Source organism: Miniopterus natalensis, chromosome 19 (assembly GCF_054644295.1).
Source record: "Miniopterus natalensis isolate mMinNat1 chromosome 19, mMinNat1.hap1, whole genome shotgun sequence".
Classification (NCBI taxonomy): Eukaryota; Metazoa; Chordata; class Mammalia; order Chiroptera; family Miniopteridae; genus Miniopterus; species Miniopterus natalensis.
Genome location: NC_142099.1, coordinates 21,671,070 through 21,682,765, shown reverse-complemented (window position 1 = coordinate 21,682,765; position 11,696 = coordinate 21,671,070). Strand labels below are relative to the sequence as shown.

Genomic DNA, 11,696 nt, shown 5'->3' with positions numbered 1-11,696 from the left:
CCTAAAGCACGCACAAAGCATAAGACTGTCTAAGAAATTTGATCTTTCATGAATTGTTTTATCTCCCTCCTTGACCTTCCCTCCCCTACTTTTTCCCTACATCATAACAAATTACTACAAATTAGAGGCTCAAACACTAATTTACCTTACAATTCTGTAGGTTGAAGTTAACATGGGCCCCATTTGGCTAAAATCAGTATTTTTGGGGTGCACTTTCTGGATGCTCTAGGAGAGGATGTCTTGCTGACGTGGGTGTTGACAGAACTCGGTTCCTCGCAGTTTCAGGATTGAGATGTTTTCTTGGTGGGTGACAGCCAAGAGCTGTTCCCAGTGTCTGGTGGCCAACTGCATTCTTTGGGTCATGGCCGCCTCCTTCCATCTTCAAAGCCAGCAACAATGGATTGACTGCCTTTCAGGCTTTGAATTTCTCTTGCCTCTTCAGTCTCATTTCCCCGACTCACTCTTTTCTCCCTCTTCCCCTTTTAAGGACTTACGTGATTAGACTGAACCCCCCTGGGTAACCCAGTGTAATTTCCCCATCTCGAGGCCCTTAACTTTAATCACATCTGTAAAGTCCCTTGTGCCAGGTAAGATAGGCATTCATTCACAGGAATTAGGATGTGGACATCTTGGGGGGGGGTGGGTGAGGAGGTATTATTCTCTTACCAGCTACCTTAACCAATTTTCCAGATTAAGGGAAGAAAAATCCTAATTCTACTCCTCAAATGGGATTTAAGAAGTTTCCTCCACCAGGACCAGACTTCCAATGCATAGCTTATGTACATTGAAAAGAAATAATAATTTAGTACCTAAAGGGGAGATGGTTCCGTATTTCTGCTGTCCTTCCCATGTGTGCACACATCTGGCTTTCCTACTAGACTGTAAATTTCCTGGAGTAAGGCACCGGCTCTTGGTAACCATCACATCCTGTTGCACTGTGCACTGCAACTAGTAACTGTTAGTTTTAAATAGCACTAATGGGTCTCTGCTTATGAAAAACTGAAATGATACTTACAATCCGGGACTTTAAAGGACATTTCATTACAGTTGCTGGAGATGGAAGTGCTAGGACTCTAGAGGCGAAGATGACAGATCAAGATTAGAAGAGTGGCCTTGGTATGGAACGAAAGGGAGGAATTAGAACCCTTTGCCTTCTGTAAGGGGCAGGCAGTGGGGGTGGAGATCGCCTTTGGCCCACTGCCTTGCCAGCAGCAGCCGGGGTAGAGCCTCATCTGAAGAGCAGAATAGGAGCCCTGATGCTAGAACCTCTTTTCAGTTTATGAAGTACAGTGAGTGGCAATAGCTACAACCCGACTGAAAGGCACTCCTCAGCAGCACAAGGCATCTGAGAACAGGCAGAAGCCTAAATTTTCTGAAGTAGTAAAGTGGAAAATGCGAAAACTATATTCTATACTTTCAGTGATGGAACCAAATCAGGTGTCTCAGTTTCCATGTCTTTGAACTACCTTAAATTTTAATTAAAAATGTGTGCTGCATGCCTTTGGTGGAGAGTCCACAGCTTCCATCATATTTTGAGGAGCCTCAGTCCCCAAAAGTTTAAGACATGTTTTCACATGTATGAAGGGCAAGAGCTTTCATTGATGAGGCTCTAAGTTAGTGTGGCTGTTGGAGCAGCGTAGGGTAGGAGTGGGGGGAAGGCGTTTAGCCCTGACCCTGAAGGAGCCTGTGACCGAAGGCAGGAGCAGGGTGGGGTGGTACTAGATTTGTATGGGAATGCTTCCTCCAGCTGTGTGGAGAATGCATTACAGACAGGACTGGAGGCAGGCAAAGATCAGTGAGAGGTTGTTGCATCACTGTACACCCTAATTAATGATATCCAGAATAGAATACAGGCAGTTGCTTTATAAGAGCATGCCTGGAAGGTGTTTGGGTGTTACATATGGCTTTGACAATTAAGTAGGTGATGCTGTGATAAAAAAGAATGAAAGAAAACAGTAACAGCTCAACGGGAAATGGAGTAGAGGGCATAGTGTTTTCTTCAGTTTGGAAGAACAGTTGACCCTGAACAACATGGATTTGAACTGTGCGGATCCACGTATACGGTTTTTCAATAAATTGACAGTCAGCCCTCTGTATCTCCAGGTTTCACATTGACGAATTCAACCAACCACGGATTGAACACAGTATTCCCGGGATGCAGAGGGCTGACTGTATGCATTGTTCTATGTCACTTTGTATAAGGGACTTGGACATCTTCAGATTTTGTTATCTGTAGGGGCAGAGGGAGGATGTTGTAGAACCAACTCCCTGTGGGGACTGAGGGACAATTGAAGTTTTTGGAATCAAAAGCTGTACGTGAATTTTTGACTGCATGAGGGTTTGGCACCCTAGACCCCTGTGTTGTTCAAGGGTCAACTGTACTAAATTTTATTATTATTTCAGTGGGATATCTAAGCAGAAATGTATAACCAGTAAGTAGCTGTTTCTACCACCACTGTAAGTAGTAGTCTGATGCTCAGAAAGGAAATCTGGTTGGAGATATAGTTAAGTCTGTAAACAGATTGGGGCCAGTGGCTTATTGACAGTAACTGCCGAAGGTGATCTAAAGAACATGTAGACCGAGAATTTTAAAAAGAACGTGAAGGCAAAATAACTTGCCCAACATCACCCATGTATCAGAAAGCAGCTTAGTTCTGTCTGATCCAAAGCCTTTGTAATCTGTACTGTACTCTCTCTCAAATGAGAATATGTAAAAATCTTTGTAACCTGTGACCGTGAAGTGTTACAAATGTATAAACATCTCTACTAAAATAAACTAGCTTAAAAAATATCCTTTGAAATACACGTATGTTAATGTAGACAGAATTAACTGTCAAGTTTATAAACTTTATGCACTGGTGAAACTTACCTTCATTCTTTGCGTAACTCTGCCATTCAAAGAGTTTTGTGGGTTAATTTTTAATTCTAATTAAAATTAATTTTAATTAATTTTTATGTTGGAAACTAACTTAGAAAAGAGAATGCTGACCCTGATCGTAGATTTTTCAAAAACAAAGCTTGGGAAAAAGCCAAAATGTTCAGCCCTAGGTCAGAAGTCTTACTCAAATGCAGAGGTCTGTGTGAACAGTGTACTGGCCAGTATTTATTGCAAGAGTAACAATTCCGATGCAAGGCTAATTATCCTACTACAAATAATAATATCACTTGGTGTACTTTTGAAACAGTACAGTTTTTCCTCTTAATGTTTTAAACTAACATATGTAACTGGCATTGTAAAATTGTGTGTAAGATCAATAATTACATTGCCTGTATTTAGTGTAATACTTTATTTTCTATTGTATTAAACTAAAGCCAAGAAAACATCAAGTTAATATTAAGGAAAATCTTTACTCCTTAAAGAAAAAAATACAAACCGGTACTCTTATAATAGATCATTATATTTTACATAATATAAACAAGATCACTAATGTGTCTATATGCTTGGTTTTCTTAAACTACAATGAACCACAAAATGGGTGAAAAATGGGTTTACTTATTAACAGCAAATAAACAACTTGGGAAAATGGGTAGCATGCATTTTTTGTCCGCTGTCTATGCACAGGCCTCCACATAACAAAGCTTTAGTAGCCACCACCCCCTCTTCCTTGCCCAAAGTAGCCACTCCCATAGCCCCCCCTGCCCCCTCCTCGCTGGAATCCCCCAGATCCTCTGTAGCCTCCTCCCCCACTGTAGTCTCCTCCTGCACCGCCTCTATAGCCACCGCGGGAACCTCCTCTATAGCCTCCGCCACCTCCACCGTAGCCTCCCCGATAGGAGTTGGAGCCACCACCATAACCACTGCCATAGCCTCCACCACCTCCGTAGCCTCCGCTGCCATAGCCTCCACCACCGTAACTAGAGCCTCCCCTTCTATATCCACTTCCGTTGTCATATCGGGCCATCTTGGGAGGACGTGGACCATCTCCATACCTATGAAAAGCACAAAGCCACCATTTTAGCAAAGGATCCTTAATACTTCTCAACTAGTCACAAAATATAAACATTTAGGCATATTTGAAAATGTAATGCATAAAGGGAACAAAGCCAACTGCGCAGATACAAACAAATGAAATAAATCTGCGGCTCCAAAGCAGACACAGGTGGAGGCATCAACTGTACCCATCAGTTTTCCTAACGTTCTAACTGGCTCATTCTCAAAGATCTTTAATTTTGGCAGTACGTCCTTACAACTTTAGAGGACTCTAAGAAAGCAGCATGTGAGGAAGAGGTTCCTGGAACTGGCAATAAAACTATTTGATCTTTATCACCAAATATTTTCCTGCATTAACTCTGAAATACGTTTTTGAAAATGTCCATTGTGTAGTCTGTTTATGCCTAAATCTGTTTCATGTGGCAAAGAAAATTTAGTTTTATAAAATTTTAGTTTGCACATTAGTGTCATTGTAACTTAGATTTTTGGAGTGTGATTCAGTACTGTAGCTATGTTCTTAAAAGATACACGGAATATATTGATGTAAAATGTCATGCCTGCAACTTAATCACAAATGATTAAGCAAAAGAAGTAGGCATGTGTAATATACGCAAGAAAGCAAGTGTCACAGAATTCTGACAATTAGTGAACCTAAGTTAAGAGACTATATGGGTGTTCACTATACTATTCTGTAGCTATCAGCTGTTTTCAAATAAAAGGTGGGCAAAGGAAAATTTTAAAGGGGAAAAAAATGAAAGCTAATGAAACAGTTAGAAGAAATTTCACACTTCTCTGCTTTAAGGTACCCATGTCCTTCTATTTCCGTAAGAGAAACCCTATGCCTTTCATTTGAAGCTGCAGCAGCTTAACCACCATCATCACTTTTTCTCTGGAGATGGCAAAACAGTACTGTGGCGAGAGGACTATCTGGGTGCTTTCCCTTTCCTGTCATGTGAGACACCTGGACTTTATACAGGAGGCATACCTGTTTTACTGCCCTTCACAGAGAGTGTGTTTTTCACACATCAAAGGTAAGACCCTCCAAAGCCTGAAGACTATATGACTCACTGAACGCTCAGATGATGGTTAGCATTTTTTAGCAATAAAGTATTTTTAAACTAAGGTATATACACTGTTTATTCAGACATAATGCTACTGCATACTTAATAAACTACAGTATAGTATAAACTTAACTTTTATATGCACTGGGAAACCAAAAGTTCATGTGACTCGCTTTACTGAGGGGGTCTGGAACTGAACCTCACGATCTCTAACATGCACTGATGTAAGATTAGAGATTATTAGCACAGAAGCAAAAGTAAATATTCTTCTTCTGAGTGTGTTAATCAGAACTAAATTTCACATTCAGTGTATGTCTAGCATTTTAACTTAAAATAACAAGGCCTCTATCAACAAACTGGGACTTGTAGGCCAGTGTAAGATTACTGTCCTCTGCTTAGTTCAAAGAGAAGTTACTGTGGAACTCACCGTGGACTGCCAATCATAAGGTTGATACCAGCAGCAGAGGGCCTCGAGATCTGGCGGATCGTGTTCAGCATACGTTCATTTACGGGGTCCAGCTGGCTGATGATATTAGGCTGTTTGGTCACCTCAACTACCAGAGCCTCCATGGCTGCCCGCAGAGCAGTGATACAGGCAGCAGCTTCATGAGATATTTGCAGCCTGATCCTAAAATAGAGAAAAATGATAAAAAATGAGAGGGGGATACATAGAAGATGACTATTCTCTCTCCATTTCACACATGGCAAGTGATGAAATAAATTTAATTTCTTATCAAGTACCAACACTTTCAATTACTGCAATGCCCACACCCTCTCCCAGGACTTAGGCAAATGCAGGTATGAAAAATAACAATAACCTATACTAATGTCTTAAAATTCACTCCTAGCTGTTGGCAGGAGTTGTAAACCACGAAGTCCATAAAGCAAAATCCTGTTAGCAATACAAAGCACTCAGCCTCCAATAAAAGAAGAGATTCAGGCTGTTAGAGTTTTCTAAGTTTTCAATGATATGCTGAGCCTACTGACTGTACATTAAGCTCCATTCCATTTTTGCCAAGTGCATACTATATGCTCACTCTTAATCTCCAACCAAAATATAGAGTACATGAAAGAGGTACCTATGCTCCAGTGTGATTCTAATTCATTAGTGTAGTATTCATGGTGACAGAGGCCTAATGCATTTGCTCCTCCTACTGGTATAGTCAACTTAAGACTTACTACCAACTACAAGGCATATTACCAAGACGGAAAGAAAATGGCAAAGTTTGAAAGCACCTCATTTGTATCACCAAATTTTACCATGTTTGTTTCACAATTTAAGTAGATCAGCAGCTAAATTTTACCGCATCTCAATTCTCAGAACTGATTTTGGAGTTCCCATCTGAAAATCCATACCAGTCATCTACAAGTACAATCTGCCCATCAGACTGGACTTTCTTGGAGGCAAAGAGAAGCAGCTGCAGGGGGGTGACTAAGGTCATGCCTTTAGCAGAGATGGCCCTGGTTCGAATCTGCAGATGGAGAAAGAGGCAAGAGGTAAGAGGTGACATGCCAACTGCCGTATGATAATGAACAATGCTTTGAAAATTAAAACTCATGTTCCTGCTGCACATAATAAGACAACATGAATTTTCAACCTAAACTTTTCTAAACTAATCTTTTCTTACCTTTTCACCAAATACAAAGAAGGGAGATGGGTACTTCATGTCTTGACTGCTAAAAGGACAATTAACGGATGACTTGTGGATTAGTGCATTACGCCCTTCAGTGGTGAGAATCTTTCTCTTTTCCTTATGATAGCACACGTTGGGGTACACACCAAAGGCCAGAAGAGAGATAACAACATCCAAATTATTATCAGGTCCAGTGTTAGTAAACACTTGTGTCAACAAACACTCTGTTAAGAGAAATGGGGTAAAAAAAAAAAATCAGATACCTGGTTAATACTCACACTGCATGTGAACTATGTAAGAGAATTAGGAGAACTGACTCCTCCTCCTCCACCCTCTTTTTTTTCTTTTTAAAAAAATGTCTTTACTGATTTCAAAGAGAAGGGAGAGGGAGAGAGAAAGATAGAAACATCGACGATGAGAGAGTCACTTATCAGCTGGGGATCGAGTCTGCAACCCGGGCATGTGCCCCGACTGGGAAGCGAACCGTGATCTCCTGGATCCTAGATTAATGCTCAACCACTGAGCCACGCCAGCTGGGCTCCACCCTTTTTCCAAACAACCTGCCTAACTTCCTCCTCTCAGAACTCTTACACCCAGATTAAGTTCAAGAAAAAATTCTACTGAGTTTCCGTAAGAGAAAAATGAAAATGTCTGTAAGTTTTTATACCCTCAACCATAACATAAGCTTGAAGTGATTACTTAAAACAGCTGCTCCTTCTGGAGAGAGAGTGACAATCCAAGGGGAACCTACTGGAATGAGGCGGATGTTCCCCCCAAACTATGCTCTATGAGGACTTCATTATCATTTAAAAAGTACGATGGTGAAGTGTTCATAGCATGGATCTAACTTGTTCTACACAAACATGATTCCTGGTCTTAAAACCTCCCAGTTGAATGAGTTTGGACAAGTAATTGAAACTTACGTCATTTCCTCACTGATAAAATGGGGTAATATCTGCATCTCAGGACCACTCTGAAGACACTAGCATATAAAAATGCTCATCCCTTTTACTTTAATTTCAATAAAAAATTACAAATTTAGTCAGCTTACAACAGAAGAGAACTACTTTGTTTAGTTTAGATCACATCCTTTTAAAATCTGCCATCTTGCCCACCTATAACAGGTGCGACTTTTGGTTTTGTGTTCTAGATCTCAATGTTTTAGGGAATAAGTCTATTAATCTAGCTGTGGAAGAAAAGTACAACAGCTCAACTTCATATCAAGAGAACAGGTGGATTACTGTTTCCACATCACATCATAAAGTCCTCTGTAACTGTCCACACACTGAAAACTTTAATTAAAGCCACTTAAAATGTAACATGGTAGAGTTTACTTCACATCTAAAAATAAAGACATTGGGCATATTGATGAATCACTCTGTAAGCCACTATCTGACCATTCTCAGAGTTCTGAAAGCTAGATCAGTGTTCTTCACAAAATTAAAGACTTAAACACCTCCCAAAGTAGCACAATTTTAAAATCATCTATTATCATCATCTATATTACTATTTGAGCGTCATAACCTTTTGCTTCCTTTTAAAATGACTGAATTAATGTGAAAAATCAATTCCTACCATAGTTCAAAGAACTAATAGCTAGGAACACAGAGGAAGCACTGGGTCAAAGTTGGATGCTGAGACAGACTGAACTGTCAGTGTGCACTACATAAATTCCCTCCAGATGTGTCTTAAGACTGGAAGTCTTACCTTCTGGAAATCCAGAATTGATCAGAATCTCTTTGAGCTGAACTTTGGCTTCCCAGGTCATTCTTAGTGTAGCCATATTGAGTCTTTTGTGCTCACAGAAACGTATCTCTGCTTCTTCTCCACCCATTCTAAAATAAACAGGCGTAAGATAACTTTCAAAGCCCAGAGAATTAGATACAGATTAGAAACTAGCGACAGTTCACCCAAATCTTACAACTGTCTTGTTTCAAACCCATACCTAGCATCATCCCAAGCTTGGAATACGGATAAAAGGGCCACGTGATCAGAAAATCTGTTTCCAGCAAAATTTCGATGGATATAGCCCAGTCGCTTTCCTTCACTGATGAAAGGCTCGGGAAAGCAGGTGGCAGCAGATATGGTACAGACAGCATCTCCCACACTAAACAGAGACAGGAAAATTCAGTCTCAATCACATTCTTGTCCCAGCACCTCGGGCAGTACTGCCAACTGTGGGTCAGCAATTTCAGTGGCTATGATACTGCTTTATTAGCACTGACGTTGGCTTAACAAAGAACTTTACAGGTACTCTCTCCCAAAGAACGGGAAAAAATAATGAGTTATTAATGGACACGTTTACCATAAATTATGACGAAGTAGTTAGTGTCTATTTTTCCCTTTCCTATTCTCATCCCGATCTTATAAATCTCTAAATCTTAAAAATTTTCTGATAAAATATACCCATTTTCCCAATGCTATTTCTTTTTTAAGGACAACTACTTTACCAACCTCTCGAGAGGAGCTGTACTTCTTGGAAATCTGAGCTCTTTACCCCAGCAAGTTGGGTCCAGGTGTCCATCTACTGGAACTATTGGTTCTCATTTCATACTTCTTTGTCTAAAGAATGCCACTTCCTTACTTAAAAATGTTTTGTTTTTCTTCTGAGCCCATCCTGTTTTTATGGGGAGGGGAATAAGATTCTGAAACTGTCCTACCATTTAACTATTGGCAATAAAACAAAGCACTTACTAGAAAATACACCCCATTATCATCATTTTGCCAAAACGAGGCTCAATGGGGAGTTTAGCCAGGATTCGGCCCAGAGGAGTCAACTCATCATTGGCATCTAATGCATCAAGCTCTGTGGGAAGATATTTCTTTGTGAGCAGAAACAGTAATCAACACCCTTTAACCTAGGCAAAGATGAAACATTTCTTTATAGATTAAGGTTAGGATAGTGCACTTAAGTTTTCATCACTTGTCAAGCCAGCTGCCAGCACCATGCCTATAGCCAACAATTTTCTTCACTCAGAAATAAAATAAAACCAAATTCTGCAGCACCTAATATGAAGATGTACTAGAATCGGTTCTTGTAGGCTGTAAAGATGAATACAGTCCATGAAAATTCTAAAACTATAGTAATAAATATTAATAGTGGCATAAGGACCTACAGACCATAAGTCTGGTATCATCTGTTGATAATTTTGAGAAAGTAATGATATACCGAGAAAAAGTCTAAAGTTCATAGAGCAGATGAATACTAGACTCAAGATTCAAATTCAGATCCCCTGGCTCCAATGCCCCCTTTTTCCCACTATACTAAACCACTTCAATCAAAGTATGGCTAGAAAAAAGAAATGTTCTAAGAGATGTATATAAAATACTGCAAGAATGAGTACTTCATGCTCTGATTGTTAAATATTGGTTAAGAGATGACATCCTGCCTTGTCTCCATTCCCCCCCCCGCCCAAAAAGACATTAGCTCTTTCTTACCTCATGTTGTTCATTTTTAATCCTGACCATACTAAGCACTTAAGACAACAACGGAAGCCTTATCATCACAGCCCTGTGGACTACACCTTTTTCTTGGTTCATTGCTAAGTGTTACTTGCTAGGACAAGACAGGTGGTATAATTAACATGTAGGTAGGTAGGTCTATTTGTAGGTACCTCTAAGAGTGTGCTCTGCTTCAATCACAGCATCCAAAGGTGGAGGTTCAATTGCCTTGGCCAAGAATTGACCAATTCCTCCCAGACGCAGAAGTTTTATGCTCAAAGCAATTTCGTGTAATGGTGTTCGGAACATTTCTGGTGTCATGTGGGTTTCGAGTCTAAGAGAAAACAAGCATAAAATGACCATCCTCTCCTTGTATATACACACATCTGTTTAATAAAATCTTTGCAGAGATTATAGATAATGAGGACTATAGAGCCGCCCTTCCCTCATCCTTTTACAATGATCAAAGAACATTTTATATTTACTATAAAAACTCTTTTTGGATAAGACCCTCTGAAGTGGTTGAGTAGGGAATTATGACTACATTTACAGGTTGATAGCATTTTCAGCTGGGGAGTGAAGGAGAATAAAAAAATTATCCCAAATCCCTAATGTTCTTATCCCCACCTATGGTTTCTCAGTTCCCACCTGCTGATGAACATGGGCTAAAAATGGTAGCAAGACCTTCTGTGGGGATGCGGGCTAATACTGACATTTTCCCACAACCTCCTCCCTTTTCTAGGAAAGGATCTTACAGATCTTAGCCTTTAAAATTTATATAAATGAAAGTTATTTTTATAAGTTAACAATAACAATAACTAACATTTACTGAGAGCTTACTATGTGCCAAGTACTATTCTCAGCATTTTATATTATTATTATAAATACGTCTTTATTGATTTCAGGGAAAGGGAGAGAGAAAAACATCAAGTGATGAGAGTCATTGATCGGCTGCATCCTGCACACCCCCTGCTGGAGATCGAGTCCGCAACCTTGGGCATGTGCTCTGATTGGGACTCGAACCATGATCTCTGGGTGACAGGTTGATGCTCAAGCACTGAGCCACGCTGGCTGGGCCCAGTATTTTACATTATTAACGCATTTAATTCTCGAACAAATCCTATTGGCTAGGCAGTACACTATCTTTCATAACTGAGGAAACGGACACAGAATGGTTAACTAACTTAACCTCACTTTATAAAATGAAAGGCCTTAAAAGTATAAATGTTTAAGTTCATGCAAATATACTAGGCACAAATAATATTAAAATCCAGGTCTCTACACTTCTAATCTAGGCTTATTCCCTATAAACTATACAGGATTAAGACCCATGGGAACCATTATAGGTGATTCCAACACTACTGGCAAGACTTAGATCAGCTTAAATCAGGTTTACATAAATGCATACAGCATATCTATTACTCATCCTACAGAGAAAAGAAAAATTCCTCACTATAGGTCCATTCATGCATTACTAATCAGTAGTTGCTTTACTCTAAGATGTTAAAGTACAGTGCTTGTTTCAGTTCAAGGGACAAACTAATCTTTAAAAAAGAACTAGATATCATCTAAATGTTGCAGGCAGTCTCCTGAGTTAACTTCTGATGCGAAAATAAACCCACATTCACC

General features: G+C 39.8%; 1 protein-coding gene across 6 annotated transcripts in view; it reads right to left on the bottom strand.

Moving 5' to 3' along the window:
• Window positions 1–3,477: 3,477 nt before the first annotated feature.
• The window catches only part of DHX9 (DExH-box helicase 9), a 41,784-nt gene continuing 33,565 nt past the window's right edge, over window positions 3,478–11,696 (bottom strand). For 5 of the 6 annotated variants that reach the window (XM_087827668.1, XM_016224631.2, XM_016224630.2 and 2 more), the window contains 8 exons: window positions 10,241–10,401; window positions 9,321–9,432; window positions 8,572–8,733; window positions 8,334–8,461; window positions 6,621–6,850; window positions 6,349–6,464; window positions 5,420–5,620; window positions 3,478–3,930 (listed from right to left, as the gene is read on the bottom strand). In XM_087827668.1, coding sequence (XP_087683794.1) covers window positions 3,582–3,930; window positions 5,420–5,620; window positions 6,349–6,464; window positions 6,621–6,850; window positions 8,334–8,461; window positions 8,572–8,733; window positions 9,321–9,432; window positions 10,241–10,401 — 1,459 coding nt within the window. In that variant the 3' untranslated portion in view covers window positions 3,478–3,581. Of the gene's footprint in view, window positions 3,931–5,419; window positions 5,621–6,296; window positions 6,465–6,620; window positions 6,851–8,333; window positions 8,462–8,571; window positions 8,734–9,320; window positions 9,433–10,240; window positions 10,402–11,696 lie in introns of those variants that run through there. The other variant, XM_016224633.2, reaches the window with a different exon arrangement.